General features: G+C 40.0%; 2 protein-coding genes across 3 annotated transcripts; one reads left to right on the top strand and one right to left on the bottom strand.

Moving 5' to 3' along the window:
* Window positions 1-9,030: 9,030 nt before the first annotated feature.
* Window positions 9,031-16,772, bottom strand: LOC132860916 (heat shock 70 kDa protein-like). Of its 2 annotated transcripts, none has more exons than XM_060892231.1 (2): window positions 11,470-11,672; window positions 9,031-11,158 (listed from the first exon to the last, which is right to left on the bottom strand). In XM_060892231.1, the coding sequence occupies exon 2, from the start codon at window positions 11,135-11,137 to the stop codon at window positions 9,206-9,208; it is 1,932 nt and encodes a 643-aa protein (XP_060748214.1). In that variant the 5' UTR covers window positions 11,138-11,158; window positions 11,470-11,672; the 3' UTR covers window positions 9,031-9,205. The 2 variants fall into 2 exon arrangements, with proteins under 2 accessions (XP_060748214.1, XP_060748215.1); XM_060892232.1 differs by lacking the exons at window positions 9,031-11,158; window positions 11,470-11,672 and adding exons at window positions 13,590-15,977; window positions 16,286-16,772.
* An 869-nt stretch (window positions 16,773-17,641) lies between these two features.
* Window positions 17,642-20,400, top strand: LOC132861747 (heat shock 70 kDa protein-like). The gene is made up of 2 exons (XM_060893348.1): window positions 17,642-17,850; window positions 18,162-20,400. Exon 2 carries the CDS (start codon window positions 18,183-18,185, stop codon window positions 20,112-20,114), a length of 1,932 nt encoding a protein of 643 aa, XP_060749331.1. The 5' UTR covers window positions 17,642-17,850; window positions 18,162-18,182; the 3' UTR covers window positions 20,115-20,400.
* The last annotated feature ends 2,055 nt before the right edge of the window (window positions 20,401-22,455 follow it).

Genomic DNA, 22,455 nt, shown 5'->3' on the forward strand with positions numbered 1-22,455 from the left:
CTGCTGTTCTGTACTTTGACCTTTGACCTTAGCACTGACTGATCTGTCATCATGTACCTCACGGAGGCTCAATGACATTTAACTCAATATCCCCCAAGATCAGCTTACAGACCCACAACACACATACATACAAACATTGATCAATGTTAATGCGCCCTACACACTCCATAGAAGCTTATGGCTACGTAACACACTCCTACACCGCACACATGCACTCTGATCAACGAGCAGACTTTTCTCATGGCTGTCTGTTCATACAAACTTAGTGTGTACCTTCTGGGAGGGGGGAAAGTTAAATCAAGAACCTTGAAAGGTTTTATCAGTTTGCCCTGTAGTCACTCTGGCAGTGTTTTCCATATAAAAGAACCCTAGGCTATATAGAGTCATCCTTATATTGTATACTTTGTGACTCCTTTGTTGTATGCATATATGTTATGTATGTTATATATGTGATGCTGGAACCCATGTCACTATTTGTCGAGCAGCAGTTGTGTCAGTAAAGTATAAATAGATCTTGTGTGATAAAGGCGAACAACAGCTCAGGCCGATTGTCTTTTTTTTGTGTGTGTTTACATTTCAGGGGTGGCAATTGTGTTATGACCTCCATGCCATACAACATTCATGAAATTCATACATGAGTGTGCATTTTTGCTGCAAATGATTTGCAACAGTTGCGATAAATAATGCTCCTTATTGTGATACAAATAAGCTATAAATCCATTAATAGTATTATTACAATGGTAACAAGTCCACCTGCTATCACAGTTGTGCAACTTTCACAATTTCTAAAAATAAACTGATCATTAAATACACAATAAATCTATTTTTACTAATAATGCTTATTTTCCTGGCACAATATTAATCTTCTTGGATTGTTTCCCTGTTCTTCTTTATCTTGCTCATTTTCACCCTTTTTTTAACCTTTAACCTGTTTTTTTTTTTAACCCTGAGACCACAGATAGACACCATGTGTCCTTGCTTTCACACCAGAGTCACCGCTACTGTGGACAAAAGCTTTTCTTGAAGGTCTTCACTTATTATAAGGTGAGTAATTGTTAACACTGGTTCTATGTCCTGAACCCTTATTTAAAACAGTCACTCTTGAACTTATTTCCCTCTCTTGATCATCCATTTTTCTCAGTTAAGTGTCCACCTCACTACCATATTCAATTTGAAAAATTTACAAATGCAGGATAATTCAGCTATGGATGTTTTTATTAGAGCATTGTGTATAAAAATATATTTATATGTTATTATTAAACACATTTTATTACTCTGTAGGTAGATAAATGGAATATTAAAATTTAACAATATATGTTTTGTTCTAGGGGGCACGGTGGCTTAGTGGTTAGCACGTTCGCCTCACACCTCCAGGGTTGGGGTTCGATTCCTGCCTCCACCTTGTGTGTGTGGAGTTTGCATGTTCTCCCCGTGCCTCGGGGGTTTCCTCCGGGTACTCTGGTTTCCTCCCCCGGTCCAAAGACATGCATGGTAGGTTGATTGGCATCCCTAGTGTGTGATTGCGTGCGTGAGTGAATGAGTGAGTGTGTGTGCCCTGCGATGGGTTGGCACTCCGTCCAGGGTGTATCCTGCCTTGATGCCCGATGACGCCTGAGATAGGCACAGGCTCCCCGTGACCCGAGGTAGTTCGGATAAGCGGTAGAAGATGAATGAATGTTTTGTTCTAGGGTGTTGCCACCTCACAGCTCCAAGGTCCCAGTTTCAATTTCAGCTTAATGTTTGTGTGGAGTTTTGCAAATTCTAATTCTAATCAAGGTATGTTGTAGATATTTATTGTGTGTGTGTGTGTGTGTGTGTGTGTGTGTGTGTGTGTGTGTCCGTCTCATGCCAAATTCTCCTGTGATAGTGACCGGGATTCAATAGACTGGATTCAATGCAGTCCTCATAGTGAATGAATGAATGCATGCATGCATGAATGAATGAATGAATGAACGAATGAATGAATGAATGGATGGATGGATGGATGGATTTATGGATGGATAGATGGATGGATAGATGGATGAATAAAATATAATTTCACAGTTATAAAAATGTGTGTTAAAAAGTGTGCCTCAGCAATTTAAGGACTGTGGAACAGTATGGTGGTGGTGGTGGTGGTGGTGATGGTAGGTTACAGGTGATTTATAGAACACTTTCTTTGACCACGTAGGTATTTAGTGTAGGGTAAGAGTGAGCCCCATTGATGAGCATGTGGGGGAAAAGTTTTTCCAAAAAAAAAAAATAGGCACACCAAGGTAGAAGTATGAACCAGAGGACACTGGTGATATCAGAGTGGGAATGAGAAAGCTGAGGTCGAATAATACAGTGATGACTGAAATTAAAATGTGTAATAGTGAATGAAAATTGTAAAATAGCAAGAGGGGAAGCAATGGATACAACATGATGAGTACATCTATATATTTACCTCCTTTTTTCCCAGTTTGTTTCTCATAAGCATGTATCTAGACAGAGAGATTTAAGCATATACACTTGATAAACAAACATATATGAATTATAGTTATGCCGTGTTTATACATAATTCACAATAAATATCCAGAAGGAGTCAGAAGGAGTTTCCTAATTTTCTGTAATAGCTGCTCTGAACATAGAGCTGGCTATAATTCAACACATGACAGGACAGGATTATAGTAATGTGCTCACTCATACCTCATTGTTTCTATAGTATCTGCTCATTCATAGGGACTTCAGAGGCTCCACATAAACACAAAATGTGAGGCTTTCTCTGAGAAGATGTTTGTTTTCCATTTTTTGATTGTTGTCTCTTCAAGACAGATGAGTTTCTGCTTTGTAGTTTCTTGTAATATGATGTTCTTTTCTTATTAACTTCTTACTGATTATTAAATATGAGCATCATCAAGGATGTCCTGTTGTTATCTATAGTTAGGAATAATTCACTAAACTAAAACAACCAAAAAAGAATACTTGAAATAACGTGAAATTACTCACTCACTCTCACTCATTTTCTACCGCTTATCCGAACTACCTCGGGTCACGGGGAGCCTGTGCTGTGCAGGCGTCATCGGGCATCAAGGCAGGATACACCCTGGACGGAGTGCCAACCCATCGCAGGGCACACACACACACTCACGCAATCACACACTACGGACAATTTTCCAGAGATGCCAATCAACCTACCATGCATGTCTTTGGACCGGGGGAGGAAACCGGAGTACCCGGAGGAAACCCCCGAGGCACGGGGAGAACATGCAAACTCCACACACACAAGGTGGAGGCAGGAATCAAACCCCCAACCCTGGAGGTGTGAGGCGAACGTGCTAACCACTAAGCCACCGTGCCCCCTAACGTGAAATTAAATTTTATAAAATGCATCATGCAAAAACTAAAACATATTGTGTGCAACCATTTTTGTCTGATATTTCCTTGAATTCTAGTCATTCTGCAGGCCAAAAAAAATTAATTGCTTAATTTCCAAGATGTTAAACAATTTGCAGTGTGTATCTCTAAAAATAACACAATCATGTTTTTATGTTTTTTGTTTTTTTGTAAGACTATTAAGTTTAACGACTGCAATCTGCAACACAGGCAGACTTTATAAGGTGAACGTTGGCGTGAGAGACAAAGTCACGATCCAGAAGTCACTGGACATTACGTTACCCTTCAGACACCATTAAAAGTATGTTCATTTCATAATTCCTCTGCCGTTGAAAGACAGAGGAGGATCAGATGACACTGTTGAATGCAGGAGGATTTAGAAGCGTGTGTGAGTGAGCTGATCAGGTGTTTGAGGAGGGAGGGAGCAGACTGTTAGGAATAGACTGTAAGAGAGCATTTCTGATGAGACAGTTGCTAACACTATTTAATTATAGTGGGGGATGTCCTTGGGTAGTCTTAAAAGAGGAGAGGGTGGAGGATATCCCAATGAAAGCACCATCCAAAGCTCTCTCTCTCTTTCTTCTCTCTCTCTCTCTCTCTCTCTCTCTCTCTCTGTATGTCTCTCTGTATGTCTCTCGCTTTGTGAGTTATTTTTAGTTAGGCTTGCTTTTCAACCCCTTACTTTGCTAGAGTATCAGGCCTTACAAGGTCCCTGTATCTGTTGCCTGGCAACTCAATGTGTTGTTTTCACTAAAGCAGAGTGCTCATTAATCAATCTCGCTCAAATGCGATAATTATTGTCTCATCACCATCCTGAGAGCATCATCCCAATTCTGTATCAATTCTTTGGTGCTGCGCTATTCCAGCTGATTGGTTAAGAGACTTTGTTTTGTTATTTTGTTTTAACTGATATGTTTGGATGAAAGGAGGAGGAAGAGGAGGAGGAGGAGAGAGAGAGAGAGAGAGAGAGAGAGAGAGAGAGAGAGAGAGAGAGAGTAACAGTAGGAAGACAATGTGTGACAGAGGTCATAAAGAGGCTCAGTATGAAGGAACAGCTGCAGGACTTGGGGGGGGGGGGGGTGTTCACTGTGTCCACACTGAATATTAAATAACAGGAAACACAAACACATCAGTCACTTACACAAAATAAAATGATCTCTGATTTGATTAACTATTACTGTCACAAGCAGCTGTAGCACTGTGTGAACTGTGCCACTGAGTGCAAAAGTTTGCATTCCCAATTGTTTCTGAATGGGAAAAAAAATGATTAGATTAAAAAAAATTAGATGACTTTAAAATGTTAGTATTAACATTTGGGTTCATCTCACAAAAAAAAAAAGAATCTATTGTATTATTAGATATATGAAGAAGGCATGGCGGTGCAAAATTCTTGTACAGCTATAAATAAAATTTCTGCTTATTTCTGCTTCCTTCATTTTGCCCTCTGTTAAGTTTGCTAAAGTTAAGTTTAGTTAAGTAATGTTTGCTAAGTTAACTTTGTAAACTTTTGCATTCAACTGTGCTTCAGAGTCACATTCTATCATCTTGGGGCAGTGGTGGCTGAACTGGTTAAGGCTCTGGGTTGTTGATAGGAGGATCGGGGTTCAAGGCCCAGCACAGCCAAGCTGCCACTGTTGGGCTCTTGAGCAAGGCCCTCAACCCTCCCTGCTCCAGGGGCGCTGCATCATAGCTGCCCCTGCACTCTGACCTCCTCAGTTGGGGTATGTGAAGAAAAGAATTCCACTGTGCTGTAATGTATATGTGGCGATAATAAAGGCTTCTTCTTCTATATTCATTCATTCATCTTCTACCGCTTATCCGAAATACCTCGGGTTACGGGGAGCCTGTGCCTATCTCAGGCGTCATCGGGCATCAAGGCAGGGTACACCCTGGACGGAGTGCCAACCCATCGCAGGGCACGCGCACACACACACTCTCATTCACACACTAGGGACAATTTTCCAGAGATGCCAATCAACCTACCATGCATGTCTTTGGACTGGGGAGGAAACCGGAGTACCCGGAGGAAACCCCCGAGGCACGGGGAGAACATGCAAACTCCACACACACAAGGCGGAGGCGGGAATCGAACCCCGACCTTGGAGGTGTGAGGTGAACGTGCTAACCACTAAGCCACCGTGCCCCCCTTCTTCTATATTGTCAAAGTTAATATATATATATATATATATTGAGTTATTAATATATTATTAATATATATATATTGAGTGTTCTGTGAGTGTGAAGTTCAAGATTAAATCCTACTAACTTCAGGAAATACATCCTGAATGTTACTGTACAAGTTTAAATAATGCTTAAATAAGCTTAATATGTGAAGGCTTGATGGGATCTGTGAAACTTGTGTCATGGTCACATTTATTTCATAGTCATAGTTCCTGTATGCAAAAGGTTTGAGAAGAATGCACACAAATATGGCTTTATCTGATGATCTAACAGAATTTTATTCATTGAGATGAGGCCAACCCTGTGAGGATCTTGATTCTAAGGCATCTAGAGATGTTCCAGCTCCAGTTGGACTCTGCTCCATGAGGTATTCTGACATTCTAAGAGGAGATGTCAACTCCAAGTGGTCTTTGAGGACAATAACCGCATAATCAATACACAATTGTCAGACTGCATATTTATAATTACACCCTCCAGTGTCACCCAAATTCAACTTTTGAGTCTGGTTCCTCTCAAGGTTTCTTCCTTTTCCATCTAAGGGAGTTTTTCTCTACCACAGTCACCTCAGTCACCTCAGGCGTGTTCAGTGGTGATAAATACAAACACATTTAAATATATCTAATATAATCTTTGTATTATATTAATATTTGTATAATATAATTTTTTTTTGTATTATTCTTCTTATGTTCTGTAAAGCTGCTTTGAGACTATGTCCATTGTTAAAAGCGCTATACAATTAAATTTGAATTTAAATAAATTTGATGATTTAAGTCCAGCTACAGTGTTTTGTTTGGTCATGTTGCATAAAAGCCAAACTAGGATTTATGCTTATGTACTGTACAGAGTATGAACATACACCTTTCTCCACTTTGCATGATGTTGTTAAGATAACAATGGATGAGATCCACAGCCCAGAGGGAACATTTTGTTTAGTTATACAATTACACCATGCATATATACATCCTAACTAATTTTCTAATAATAATTAGAGGCCAAAGCTTATGTTTGTATGTGTTTTTAGATACAGAAGGACCACCTGTTCATGATGGATCATTTGTCCATGTCATAAATGCGTACATGGATGAATACACTTTACTCAGGTTCTCCAGCTGGTAGGAGGTGCTAGCCACTTTTATTGTTCTGTGCCTGTGACCGAGCCCAAGCCTGAGTTTTGTTTTCACTGACGTTCTTTCTGGGATTTTATTTCAGGCTTGGCATTCCAGGAAGTGGAATGAAGAGGCCACTCATGTTAAAGCAACCTTAGACACAGGGAGAAATTTCTTAAGGGGGGGGATGAAGAGAGGACAGAGAGGGTATAATTTATACTTCATACTTCACATACTTAAACAAAATCAAGCGCATCTTGTCGCAGTCTCTACATACCAGACAAACACCACAGCAGTCCCTAGGGTCCTTTGTGCACCTGATTCTTGAAGGGTCACTTACTGTACATGAGCAGCAACTGTATTATTGTTATTGTGCACTCAGAAAGGAAACTGATAATAATTGTCTCACTGATTTACAATAATTCACAGTAAGAAATTAAAAAGCTTTCATATTTCACAAGCTCCAACATGTATACTCATTCAAGGAAACTAAGCTCTAAATTTGCTAGGAATTATATATATATATATATAAACTAATTTACAATGGGGGGCACGGTGGCTTAGTGGTTAGCACGTTCGCCTCACACCTCCAGGGTCGGGGTTCGATTCCCACCTCCACCTTGTGTGTGTGGAGTTTGCATGTTCTCCCCGTGCCTCAGGGGTTTCCTCCGGGTACTCCAGTTTCCTCCCCCGGTCCAAAAACATGCATGGTAGGTTGATTGGCATCTCTGGAAAATTGTCCCTAGTGTGTGATTGTGCGAGTGAATGAGTGTGTGTGTGTGTGCCCTGCGATGGGTTGGCACTCCGTCCAGGGTGTATCCTGCCTTGATGCCCGATGACGCCTGAGATAGGCACAGGCTCCCCGTGACCCGAGGTAGTTCGGATAAGCGGTAGAAGATGAATGAATGAATGAATGAATGAATGAATTTACATTGGTTAAAAAGTCTTAAATGGCTTCTCTTTCACTATCGGGCATCTGACCATTCAGCCTTAAATGCTAATAAAATAAAAAGTTTTTAACAGTGTTATATGACATTCAGTAGCAATGTGTCTTCAGTGCTTTGGTATTTGCATAATAAAGCTAGTAATAAATGTCCTTATTGTGCATATGCATTCTCCAGGAAGAATTTTAAATTTGCACTTATTTGCACATCTTACACCCAAATGTTTGCACAGAACTTGCTTTTATCTGCACTACCTACTCACTGCTTTATAGACAATGGTACTGAATATCATAAGTTTTTAACTTACATCGGTTGACATTTTAAAATTGTACAGTCTTGAGTACAATGTCTATTGCTTATAGTTCAACTGCTGAGAAATGTTTTAGGCAATTTAGACAACCCTGACCTCTGCTGGTGAATGTTGGTCAGTATCTTCATTTGTTCATCCTATAGGGTCTCTACCACCTTTCAGTTTAAAATATACATTTGTGTTAAATTGCATTCAAACCAGTATTTACATTTGTTTGAAAGTGAATTACTACAGTTACAACATGTGCAAAATAACATGTTGCCAATATACTAAAAATATGACAACTGCCAAAAGTAAAAGCGTTCAAAAAGATAAAACAAATGCTTTGGCTATGAGTTTCATTTCATTTCAGTTCAGTTCATTAATCCACTTCTTCAATAGTTGGTCGACGAGGTTTCAGAAACATAAACCGCTTATTGTTGATCCTGTATAATATAATCTCATTTTAATGAATGAAGAACACTGACTTGACTAATATCATATGATAAGTATTTTGCAAATGAGGAAATGTCAAAGAAAGAGACTGTACAATATATCCAATTCTTAAACTTAGCTGGAATGATTATAGCCAGATAATCAGCATGTTAACCTATTTACGCAATGCTACAGTATGTGGGATTTTTTTCTAAATCTTGAGTAACTTGTAGAGAAACAGTCTGTACATCATTTGAAATGAATAATATTGGATTGCAACTAAAACATTTTGGAAAGTAGCAATCTGGAAATAATGATTAAAACCCTGAAGAACTCACTCCATCATGACATCTCTGTAAATTATTTACAATGGACAATTTTTTTATCCAAATAAAGGACATTACTGACTGGGTTACAAATTGAATAAGTGACCTGCACAATAAAAATAGCAAAATACTGATACTAGTAAACAAAGTTTCTTGTTCTTTGTTTGAAGTTTTGTCTTCGTAGTAATGAGGAGCAGATTTCTAATCTGTCAATGTTAAAACATTAGAACATATAAAATGTTTTCAGGAATACAATGTATAAAATCTTGAATTCTGAATATTAAAACAGCAAAAGGCAACTTTTCCCATGTTGTATAAGCATTTATTAACAATAGAGAAATAATACATATACGCAAGTATACAGTATATACACAAGTATACAGTATATACACAAGTATATACAGCATGAATCTTTGTATCACCGTGTAACATTTGCTACTATATTAGCAATGTACTAAACCTAAATCTAATTTGGATCATACAAACAAGTGGTGAGACATATCACACAAACATTTTACAATGAATAGCTTATATTTCATTCACAAGTCCACTTAAGTCCATATCGGTTTTTTAATCAACTTCTTCAATAGTCGGTCCCTGGGAGTTTGATCCTGAAGTGGCTTGTGCCTGATCTCCACAGCTTCCAGTTGGCATTCCTCCCTGGTACAGCTTAGTGATGATGGGTTTGCAGACTTTCTCCAGTTCCTTCAGCTCATGTTCATATTCCACTTTTTCAGCTAGTTGGTTGTTCTCCAGCCAGGAAATGGTCTTGTTACACCTCTCAATTACTTTCTTCTTGTCCTCTTCACTGATTTTGCCTTTCATGCTTTCATCTTCCACACTGTTCTTCATGTTAAAGGCATATGACTCCAGGGAGTTCTTGGCCGCGATCTTCTCTCTCTGAAGGTCGTCCTCCGCTTTGTACGCATCTGCTTCTTGCACCATCCTCTCAATATCCTCCTTGCTTAGCCTGCCTTTGTCATTGGTGATGGTGATCTTGTTCTCTTTGCCTGTGCTTTTGTCCACGGCAGAAACGTTCAGAATGCCGTTGGCATCTACGTCGAAGGTGACTTCAATCTGAGGAACTCCACGTGGAGCAGGCGGGATGCCCGTCAGATCAAACTTCCCCAGTAGGTTGTTGTCTTTGGTCATTGCTCTCTCACCTTCATACACCTGGATCAGAACCCCAGGCTGGTTGTCTGTATACGTGCTGAAGATTTGCGTCTGCTTGGTGGGGATGGTGGTGTTGCGTTTGATGAGCGGGGTCATCACTCCTCCCGCCGTCTCAATGCCCAGCGACAGCGGAGCCACATCCAAGAGCAGCAAGTCCTGGACGTTTCCAGAGGTGTCGCCCATAAGGATGGCAGCCTGAACCGCCGCACCATAAGCTACCGCCTCATCTGGGTTGATGCTTTTGTTCAGTTCCCGTCCATTAAAGACGTCCTGCAGAAGTTTCTGGACCTTGGGGATTCTTGTAGAACCTCCAACCAGGACAATTTCATGGATCTGGGATTTGTCCATTTTGGCATCTCGCAGGGCTTTCTCCACCGGCTCTAGCGTACCTCTGAACAGGTCCGAACACAACTCTTCAAAGCGAGCTCTGGTGACGGAAGTATAGAAGTCAGTGCCCTCATACAGAGAGTCGATTTCGATGCTGGCTTGAGAGCTGGAGGATAGGGTTCTCTTAGCTCTCTCACAGGCTGTACGCAGCCTCCTCAGGGCTCGCTTGTTTTGGCTCATGTCCTTCTTGTGCTTCCTCTTGAATTCCTCCACAAAGTGGTTCACCAGGCGGTTGTCAAAGTCCTCTCCGCCCAGGTGAGTGTCTCCCGCGGTGGCTTTCACTTCAAAGATGCCGTCTTCGATGGTAAGGATGGACACATCGAACGTACCACCTCCCAGGTCAAAGATCAGGACGTTGCGCTCCGCTTTCTTGCCTTTGTCCAGGCCGTAGGCGATCGCCGCGGCCGTGGGCTCGTTGATGATCCTCAGGACGTTCAGTCCGGCGATCACTCCAGCATCCTTAGTGGCTTGTCTCTGAGAGTCATTGAAGTAGGCAGGAACAGTAATAACAGCATTCGTTACTTTCTGTCCAAGATAGGCCTCTGCGATTTCCTTCATTTTTACCAGGACCATGGAGGAGATCTCTTCAGGGTTAAAGGATTTCTCCTCCCCTTTGTATTCGACCCGAACCTTCGGCTTGCCTCCTTCACTGGTAACCCGGAAAGGCCAATGCTTCATGTCGGACTGTACGACAGGATCGTCGAACTTCCTGCCGATCAGCCTCTTGGCATCAAACACCGTGTTGTTGGGGTTCATTGCCACTTGGTTTTTCGCAGCATCTCCAATGAGCCTCTCCGTGTCTGTGAAGGCCACGTAGCTGGGTGTTGTTCTGTTTCCCTGGTCATTAGCAATGATCTCCACTTTTCCGTGCTGAAACACCCCCACACAGGAGTAGGTGGTGCCCAGGTCAATCCCGATAGCAATTCCTTTGGGTGAAGACATCTTGCTTGTTTTGTCAGATATCTAAAAGCGTCACAAAAACAAACACAACGGCAGGAGTTAGGTCAAGCTGAATATGTCAAGTTGTCAGTTTGAACACACGATCAATTTAAACCAATAAAACTTTTAACTGAGAATTTATTTTATTTATTATTCTACTGGTAATAAAATACACAAAAGTTTGTTTTGTATTTCAAAAGTTATAATAAGGTCTCACAATACATTTTAATATTATTCTCCTGTCCAGTTACACCATAACAATATGAGTCCTTAGAAGAGATTATAAATCCTGTCATATAACTACAGTCAATATGGACATGAATAATTCTACTTACAGTTATTAGACTCCTGAAATATATGAAGATTATATGTTAACTCGTATTAAATCTGCGGCTTTGCTCCTCTTCGTCGCTGTAGATCTCACTACTCGTAGACGGCTGATTGTTACACAAACCTTCATTCTCTCTTTTATACTTTCCAGCAGACTCAGTCTTTCTCTTCTCGCGCTTTCTAGACGCTTCTCCAAAGCTCGTACCAATCCGACCAATCATACGTTATCCTGCCGTCTAGACCCCGCCCACCTATGATTCATGAACAGACCAATATGCCCAGAACAGTTGAGAGACTTCTAGACTGTTCGGGATCATTTCTCTGTCATTTCTAACTACACGTAACACTGCTCTAATTTTTAGATATAATTTGACAAAATGTCTTTTTTGCTTAAAACTCTCAAACTAGTAAACAAAGTAAAAACAGAATAGAAACAAATTGGTGTTGACTCGAATCTCAGAAATGTGTAAGTTAATCATTACTTTGTTAAAGTCTACCTGAGTTTGACAGTAAATGGTATTTGCTGTTTTTTTGGACAGTTAAATTCACTCATTCATTCATTTATTCATTTATCTGTCATGACATTTGTCAAAGTTAAGACCACAGCCACTGGTCCAGTTCAAGCATGCAATTAACACGGTTAATAATTGTTTATTATTAACAATTTTAATTATAAGCACTTCTTTCATTTCATGTTAATTAAATGATCAAAAATGCTTTATGTCAAATTAGTATAATAAGCAAATTCACTTTGTTACTTGAATAAAGGATTCTTAAGTTAGTGCTGTTATCAGTATCTATTAAATCATATAGAAAATGTAAAGATTTTGTTACTTCTCGTGGTTAATATTTGATGTTTTGAAGTAAACTATGGCAGTCTTCAGAATACACCTTACAAAGGTCTCTGTAACAGCTAAAGTCATCAGAACACAAACAGAGCATTCACATTATTTAGTACTTTTTAAAGTGTGGAACGGTGTCAGAGATATACTTCAGCCTGTTTTACCCTCCAGTTTCTCTATTCTACAGGAGTATGATTATAGTACAATTTGTTGTGCCATAATGTAAGCAAAACATATATTCAAACTGACATAATTCCACACAGCAAGTGCACACACACGCACAAACACACACACACACACACAAGCACACACACACACACACACACACACACACACACACACACAATACATGATCTTTAAAAATTCACACACAATGAGACATTACCATCAGTATTAGGAATCAGCTGAGTGAGCTAAGGGATAAAAGGCTAAATTTTGAAATAAATTACATCAGTAATAATTGAGTAATATTCTCAAAATACAAACATGTTTGCATATATATTTTATATTGTTGTAAATCCCCTAGGTATCTGTAATTTTAACAGTGTTCTTTAACCAACCTGCAGGGGATAGGGAGTGTTAGATCTGCAAATGATTAAACTCTGCTTATTGGCAAAAAGTGATGAGAGTCATGATGTCATATTACTTTTCATTTATAAAAGGGTATTCTTATAAACCAGAAGTTATCTCAAATAATTATTTAAAGTGTTATAAAGCATTCGATCTTTTGTGCTTGCATTCATAATCTGTATTGTACATTATCTCTTTATCTGGGTTTAGGACTGCTTGTTAAGCTTTGCATGAACACCGTTGAAACAGGGACAGAAATAGCCAAAATGGGTCATTTTGTCTCCTACAGCACTTTTTAGGTTTCCCTGATATAACAAAACTGGTTTAAATTCTAAACACGTACAATACATGAAGTGAAAAACATATGAAGAAACTAGACTGTACTAGAAAATGAAGGTGCACACTGACCTCTGCTGTTCAAATCAACCACTATACTGTCATTTCTGTGCCAAACCCTAAGCATCAAATAATCCTAAACTGAACTTTAATGGGAGTTGCAGCACAAACATCAGCTTCTCTTGGGTGTTGTTTAAAATCTAGCACTGATTTACACATCAGATTATGGAAATTCCCAGATCTGCACATTTGACTATATTTTTTATACCTTTGTCTTTCCCCCACATACTATTTAATGTCATCACCAGTATTATATAGTGGCACAAATGTCTTCAAAATATTGAAGACACTGTAACTGAAGCACATGAATTTGAGAATAGAATTATATTTTATTTATTTAGTTTCAAAAGAAATGTATTCAGGATTGTGTTTTAAAGAATCAGCTAATGAATAGTACATGAAACAGAAGCCAACTTTTCCCACGTTATATACAATTTTAATAACAATAAAAAAATAATAGTACATATACAAACAAATATGTACACCATAAATCTTTGTAGCTCCAGGCCCAAAATTTGACAGAGTATTAAATCTAATGTGGATCATACTAGCTAGGATTCACACACAAACATTTTACAAAGAATATCATACATTTTACTCATCCTTTCACATCATAAAGACAGCATAAATATTTGTATTGCCAGTTATAATTAGCTCAAAGTTTGGTTCATTTTAACAATGTCACCCAACAATGTTTCAGTGAATAGCTTATATTTTAGTCAGAAGTCCACTTATTAAGACCGCATTAGTTTTTAATCGACTTCTTCAATAGTCGGTCCCTGGGAGTTTGATCCTGAAGCGGCTCGTGCCTGATCTCCACAGCTTCCAGTTGGCATTCCTCCCTGGTACAGCTTAGTGATGATGGGGTTGCAGACTTTCTCCAGTTCCTTCAGCTCATGTTCGTATTCCTCTTTTTCAGCCAATTGGTTGTTCTCCAGCCAGGAAATGGCCTTGTTACACCTCTCAATTACTTTCTTCTTGTCCTCTTCACTGATTTTGCCTTTCATGCTTTCATCTTCCACACTGTTCTTCATGTTAAAGGCGTACGACTCCAGGGAGTTCTTGGCCGTGATCTTCTCTCTCTGAAGGTCGTCCTCCGCTTTGTACGCATCTGCTTCCTGCACCATCCTCTCAATATCCTCCTTGCTTAGCCTGCCTTTGTCATTGGTGATGGTGATCTTGTTCTCTTTGCCTGTGCTTTTGTCCACGGCAGACACGTTCAGAATGCCGTTGGCATCTACGTCGAAGGTGACTTCAATCTGAGGAACTCCACGTGGAGCAGGCGGGATGCCCGTCAGATCAAACTTCCCCAGTAGGTTGTTGTCTTTGGTCATTGCTCTCTCACCTTCATACACCTGGATCAGAACCCCAGGCTGGTTGTCTGCATACGTGCTGAAGATTTGCGTCTGCTTGGTGGGGATGGTGGTGTTGCGTTTGATGAGCGGGGTCATGACTCCTCCCGCCGTCTCAATGCCCAGGGACAGCGGAGCCACATCCAAGAGCAGCAAGTCCTGGACGTTTCCAGAGGTGTCGCCCATAAGGATGGCAGCCTGAACCGCCGCACCGTAAGCTACGGCCTCGTCTGGGTTGATGCTTTTGTTCAGTTCCCGTCCGTTAAAGAAGTCCTGCAGAAGTTTTTGGATCTTGGGGATTCTTGTAGAACCTCCAACCAGGACAATTTCATGGATCTGGGATTTGTCCATTTTGGCATCTCGCAGGGCTTTCTCCACCGGCTCTAGCGTACCTCTGAACAGGTCCGAACACAACTCTTCAAAGCGTGCTCTGGTAACAGAAGTATAGAAGTCAGTGCCCTCATACAGAGAGTCGATTTCGATGCTGGCTTGAGAGCTGGAGGATAGGGTTCTCTTGGCTCTCTCACAGGCTGTACGCAGCCTCCTCAAGGCTCGCTTGTTTTGGCTCATGTCCTTCTTATGCTTCCTCTTGAATTCTTCCACAAAGTGGTTCACCAGGCGGTTGTCAAAGTCCTCTCCGCCCAGGTGAGTGTCTCCCGCGGTGGCTTTCACTTCAAAGATGCCCTCGTCGATGGTAAGGATGGACACATCGAACGTACCACCTCCCAGGTCAAAGATCAGGACATTGCGCTCCGCTTTCTTGCCTTTGTCCAGGCCGTAGGCGATCGCCGCGGCCGTGGGCTCGTTGATGATCCTCAGGACGTTCAGTCCGGCGATCACTCCAGCATCCTTAGTGGCTTGTCTCTGAGAGTCATTGAAGTAGGCAGGAACAGTAATAACAGCATTCGTTACTTTCTGTCCAAGATAGGCCTCTGCGATTTCCTTCATTTTTACCAGGACCATGGAGGAGATCTCTTCAGGGTTAAAGGATTTCTCCTCCCCTTTGTATTCGACCCGAACCTTCGGCTTGCCTCCTTCACTGGTAACCCGGAAAGGCCAATGCTTCATGTCGGACTGTACGACAGGATCGTCGAACTTCCTGCCGATTAGCCTCTTGGCATCAAACACCGTGTTGGTGGGGTTCATGGCCACTTGGTTTTTCGCAGCATCTCCAATGAGCCTCTCCGTGTCTGTGAAGGCCACGTAGCTGGGTGTTGTTCTGTTTCCCTGGTCATTAGCAATGATCTCCACTTTTCCGTGCTGAAACACCCCCACACAGGAGTAGGTGGTGCCCAGGTCAATCCCGATAGCAATTCCTTTAGATGAAGACATCTTGCTTGTTTTGTCAGATATCTAAAAGCGTCACAAAAACAAACACGGCAGGAGTTAGGTCAAGCTGAATATGTCAAGTTGTCAGTTTCAACACACGATCAATTTAAACCAATAAAACTTTTAACTGAGAATTTATTTTATTTATTATTCTACTGGTAATAAAATACACAAAAGTTTGTTTTGTATTTCTAAAGTTATAATAAGGTCTCACAATACATTTTAATATTATTCTCCTGTCCAGTTACACCATAACAATATGAGTCCTTAGAAGAGATTATAAATCCTGTCATATAACTACAGTCAATATGGACATGAATAATTCTACTTACAGTTATTAGACTCCTGAAATATATGAAGATTATATGTTAACTCGTATTAAATCTGCGGCTTTGCTCCTCTTCGTCGCTGTAGATCTCACTACTCGTAGACGGCTGATTGTTACACAAACCTTCATTCTCTCTTTTATACTTTCCAGCAGACTCAGTCTTTCTCTTCTCGCGCTTTCTAGACGCTTCTCCAAAGCTCGTACCAATCCGACCAATCATACGTTATCCTGCCTTCTAGACCCCGCCCACCTATGATTCATGAACATACCATTATACACATAACAGAGGAGGGACTTCCAGACTGTTCGGGATCATTTCTCTCTTCCTAACTACATGGAATCACTGCTCTATATAATTCTTATATATAATCAGGGCCGGCCCTGGCCAATTTGCTGCCCTAGGCAAGATTTCACCTGGTGCCCCTGGAATCACAGACAATTGTGTTCCGATCATTTTGTTCATAAACTTACACAGAAACAAACTGCACAGCTTTGTCCTGTTTTTCTTTATTTTGAAAATATTTTGGAAACACACACTAACTATATAAAAAAAAAACTATATTACGGAGACCTTGCTTTCCTTGCCTTTCTTACAGCAATAAAATATATATAATAAATATATAAATAAAATACATCTCAGGTAATAAAATATATATACATATATATTAATAAATAAAAAAACAATATATATATATATATATATATATATATATATATATATATTGTTTTTTATTTATTAATATTTTTTATTAATTTTTGTTATTAATTTTTTATTAATTTTTATTAATATATATATATATATATATATATATATATATATATATATATATATATATATATATATATATTAATAAAAATAATAATTTGGGAGCCCGGGCGCCCCTAGTGGTGGGCGGCGCCCTTAGCATTTGCCTATTCTGCCTATGCGCAGGGCCAGCCCTGTATATAATGTACCGAAATGAGGCTTTCTTAAACTTCCCATTTATTAAGAAAAATTTACTACGTCAAAAATTTAAATCAAACTATAGCACTAAATCAAACGCGCATTTAATAACTGGATTATTACTTATTTTATTGTATTCTTTATATTTCATTTTTTCAACATACAACATTCATTCTGTAAAAACAACCAGATATAGATACCAGTGACTTTTTCCGAAACATCCTAATTCACACAATATTGATACACAAATAAAGTTGTAATCGGTTATACTGTACTTTAATTGAGAAGTCAAAATGGACTGCGAGAAGAGAGAAATGATCCCGAACAGTCTGGAAGTCTCTCAACTGTTCTGGGCATATTGGTATGTTCCGGAATCATAGGTGGGCGGGGTCTAGAAGGCAGGATAACGTATGATTGGTCGGATTGGTACGAGCTTTGGAGAAGCGTCTAGAAAGCGCGAGAAGAGAAAGACTGAGTCTGCTGGAAAGTATAAAAGAGAGAATGAAGGTTTGTGTAACAATCAGCCGTCTACGAGTAGTGAGATCTACAGCGACGAAGAGGAGCAAAGCCGCAGATTTAATACGAGTTAACATATAATCTTCATATATTTCAGGAGTCTAATAACTGTAAGTAGAATTATTCATGTCCATATTGACTGTAGTTATATGACAGGATTTATAATCTCTTCTAAGGACTCATATTGTTATGGTGTAACTGGACAGGAGAATAATATTAAAATGTATTGTGAGACCTTATTATAACTTTTGAAATACAAAACAATCTTTTATGTATTTTATTACCAGTAGAATAATAAATGAAATGAATTCTTAGTTAAAAGTTTTATTGGTTTAAATTGATCGTGTGTTCAAACTGACAACTTGACATATTCAGCTTGACCTAACTCCTGCCGTTGTGTTTGTTTTTGTGACGCTTTTAGATATCTGACAAAACAAGCAAGATGTCTTCACCCAAAGGAATTGCTATCGGGATTGACCTGGGCACCACCTACTCCTGTGTGGGGGTGTTTCAGCACGGAAAAGTGGAGATCATTGCTAATGACCAGGGAAACAGAACAACACCCAGCTACGTGGCCTTCACAGACACGGAGAGGCTCATTGGAGATGCTGCGAAAAACCAAGTGGCAATGAACCCCACCAACACGGTGTTTGATGCCAAGAGGCTGATCGGCAGGAAGTTCGACGATCCTGTGGTACAGTCCGACATGAAGCATTGGCCTTTCCGGGTTACCAGTGAAGGAGGCAAGCCGAAGGTTCGGGTCGAATACAAAGGGGGGGAGAAATCCTTTAACCCTGAAGAGATCTCCTCCATGGTCCTGGTAAAAATGAAGGAAATCGCAGAGGCCTATCTTGGACAGAAAGTAACGAATGCTGTTATTACTGTTCCTGCCTACTTCAATGACTCTCAGAGACAAGCCACTAAGGATGCTGGCGTGATCGCCGGACTGAACGTCCTGAGGATCATCAACGAGCCCACGGCCGCGGCGATCGCCTACGGCCTGGATAAAGGCAAGAAAGCGGAGCGCAACGTCCTGATCTTTGACCTGGGAGGTGGTACGTTCGATGTGTCCATCCTTACCATCGAAGACGGCATCTTTGAAGTGAAAGCCACCGCGGGAGACACTCACCTGGGCGGAGAGGACTTTGACAACCGCCTGGTGAACCACTTTGTGGAGGAATTCAAGAGGAAGCACAAGAAGGACATGAGCCAAAACAAGCGAGCCCTGAGGAGGCTGCGTACAGCCTGTGAGAGAGCCAAGAGAACCCTATCCTCCAGCTCTCAAGCCAGCATCGAAATCGACTCTCTGTATGAGGGCACTGACTTCTATACTTCCGTCACCAGAGCACGCTTTGAAGAGTTGTGTTCGGACCTGTTCAGAGGTACGCTAGAGCCGGTGGAGAAAGCCCTGCGAGATGCCAAAATGGACAAATCCCAGATCCATGAAATTGTCCTGGTTGGAGGTTCTACAAGAATCCCCAAGATCCAAAAACTTCTGCAGGACTTCTTTAACGGACGGGAACTGAACAAAAGCATCAACCCAGACGAGGCCGTAGCTTACGGTGCGGCGGTTCAGGCTGCCATCCTTATGGGCGACACCTCTGGAAACGTCCAGGACTTGCTGCTCTTGGATGTGGCTCCGCTGTCCCTGGGCATTGAGACGGCGGGAGGAGTCATGACCCCGCTCATCAAACGCAACACCACCATCCCCACCAAGCAGACGCAAATCTTCAGCACGTATGCAGACAACCAGCCTGGGGTTCTGATCCAGGTGTATGAAGGCGAGAGAGCAATGACCAAAGACAACAACCTACTGGGGAAGTTTGATCTGACGGGCATCCCGCCTGCTCCACGTGGAGTTCCTCAGATTGAAGTCACCTTCGACGTAGATGCCAACGGCATTCTGAACGTTTCTGCCGTGGACAAAAGCACAGGCAAAGAGAACAAGATCACCATCACCAATGACAAAGGCAGGCTAAGCAAGGAGGATATTGAGAGGATGGTGCAAGAAGCAGATGCGTACAAAGCGGAGGACGACCTTCAGAGAGAGAAGATCACGGCCAAGAACTCCCTGGAGTCATATGCCTTTAACATGAAGAACAGTGTGGAAGATGAAAGCATGAAAGGCAAAATCAGTGAAGAGGACAAGAAGAAAGTAATTGAGAGGTGTAACAAGGCCATTTCTTGGCTGGAGAACAACCAATTGGCTGAAAAAGAGGAATACGAACATGAGCTGAAGGAACTGGAGAAAGTCTGCAACCCCATCATCACTAAGCTGTACCAGGGAGGAATGCCAACTGGAAGCTGTGGAGATCAGGCACGAGCCACTTCAGGATCAAACTCCCAGGGACCGACTATTGAAGAAGTCGATTAAAAACTAATGCGGTCTTAATAAGTGGACTTCTGACTAAAATATAAGCTATTCACTGAAACATTTTTGGGTGACATTGTTAAAATGAACCAAACTTTGAGCTAATTATAACTGGCAATACAAATATTTCTGCTGTCTTTATGATGTGAAAGGATGAGTAAAATGTATGATATTCTTTGTAAAATGTTTGTGTGTGAATCCTAGCTAGTATGATCCACATTAGATTTAATACTCTGTCAAATTTTGGGCCTGGAGCTACAAAGATTTATGGTGTACATATTTGTTTGTATATGTACTATTATTTTTTTTATTGTTATTAAAATTGTATATAACGTGGGAAAAGTTGGCTTCTGTTTCATGTACTATTCATTAGCTGATTCTTTAAAACACAATCCTGAATACATTTCTTTTGAAACTAAATAAATAAAATATAATTCTATTCTCAAATTCATGTGCTTCAGTTACAGTGTCTTCAATATTTTGAAGACATTTGTGCCACTATATAATACTGGTGATGACATTAAATAGAATGTGGGGGAAAGACAAAGGTATAAAAAATATAGTCAAATGTGCAGATCTGGGAATTTCCATAATCTGATGTGTAAATCAGTGCTAGATTTTAAACAACACCCAAGAGAAGCTGATGTTTGTGCTGCAACTCCCATTAAAGTTCAGTTTAGGATTATTTGATGCTTAGGGTTTGGCACAGAAATGACAGTATAGTGGTTGATTTGAACAGCAGAGGTCAGTGTGCACCTTCATTTTCTAGTACAGTCTAGTTTCTTCATATGTTTTTCACTTCATGTATTGTACGTGTTTAGAATTTAAACCAGTTTTGTTATATCAGGGAAACCTAAAAAGTGCTGTAGGAGACAAAATGACCCATTTTGGCTATTTCTGTCCCTGTTTCAATGGTGTTCATGCAAAGCTTAACAAGCAGTCCTAAACCCAGATAAAGAGATAATGTACAATACAGATTATGAATGCAAGCACAAAAGATCGAATGCTTTATAACACTTTAAATAATTATTTGAGATAACTTCTGGTTTATAAGAATACCCTTTTATAAATGAAAAATAATATGATGTCATAACTCTCATCACTTTTTGCCAATAAGCAGAGTTTAATCATTTGCAGATCTAACACTCCCTATCCCCTGCAGGTTGGTTAAAGAACACTGTTAAAATTACAGATACCTAGGGGATTTACAACAATACAAAATATATATGCAAACATGTTTGTATTTTGAGAATATTACTCAATTATTACTGATGTAATTTATTTCAAAATTTAGCCTTTTATCCCTTAGCTCACTCAGCTGATTCCTAATACTGATGGTAATGTCTCATTGTGTGTGAATTTTTAAAGATCATGTATTGTGCTTGTGTGTGTGTGTGTGTATGTGTGCTTGTGTGTGTGTGTGTGTGTGTTTGTGCGTGTGTGTGCACTTGCTGTGTGGAATTATGTCAGTTTGAATATATGTTTTGCTTACATTATGGCACAACAAATTGTACTATGATCATACTCCTGTAGAATAGAGAAACTGGAGGGTAAAACAGGCTGAAGTATATCTCTGACACCGTTCCACACTTTAAAAAGTACTAAATAATGTGAATGCTCTGTTTGTGTTCTGATGACTTTAGCTGTTACAGAGACCTTTGTAAGGTGTATTCTAAAGACTGCCATAGTTTACTTCAAAACATCAAATATTAACCACGAGAAGTAACAAAATCTTTACATTTTCTATATGATTTAATAGATAATGATAACAGCACTAACTTAAGAATCCTTTATTCAAGTAACAAAGTGAATTTGCTTATTATACTAATTTGACATAAAGCATTTTTGATCATTTAATTAACATGAAATGAAAGAAGTGCTTATAATTAAAATTGTTAATAATAAACAATTAATAACCGTGTTAATTGCATGCTTGAACTGGACCAGTGGCTGTGGTCTTAACTTTGACAAATGTCAAGACAGATAAATGAATAAATGAATGAATGAGTGAATTTAACTGTCCAAAAAACAGCAAATACCATTTACTGTCAAACTCAGGTAGACTTTAACAAAGTAATGATTAACTTACACATTTCTGAGATTCGAGTCAACACCAATTTGTTTCTATTCTGTTTTTACTTTGTTTACTAGTTTGAGAGTTTTAAGCAAAAAAGACATTTTGTCAAATTTTATCTAAAAATTAGAGCAGTGTTACGTGTAGTTAGAAATGACAGAGAAATGATCCCGAACAGTCTAGAAGTCTCTCAACTGTTCTGGGCATATTGGTCTGTTCATGAATCATAGGTGGGCGGGGTCTAGACGGCAGGATAACGTATGATTGGTC

This window comes from Tachysurus vachellii, chromosome 18 (assembly GCF_030014155.1).
Source record: "Tachysurus vachellii isolate PV-2020 chromosome 18, HZAU_Pvac_v1, whole genome shotgun sequence".
NCBI classification, from domain to species: Eukaryota; Metazoa; Chordata; class Actinopteri; order Siluriformes; family Bagridae; genus Tachysurus; species Tachysurus vachellii.

Excerpts from the sequence above, each read along its gene's own strand:
- LOC132860916 (XM_060892231.1), bottom strand. The coding sequence starts at position 11,137 with ATGTCTTCACCCAAAGGAATTGCTATCGGGATTGACCTGGGCACCACC.
- LOC132861747 (XM_060893348.1), top strand. The coding sequence starts at position 18,183 with ATGTCTTCACCCAAAGGAATTGCTATCGGGATTGACCTGGGCACCACC.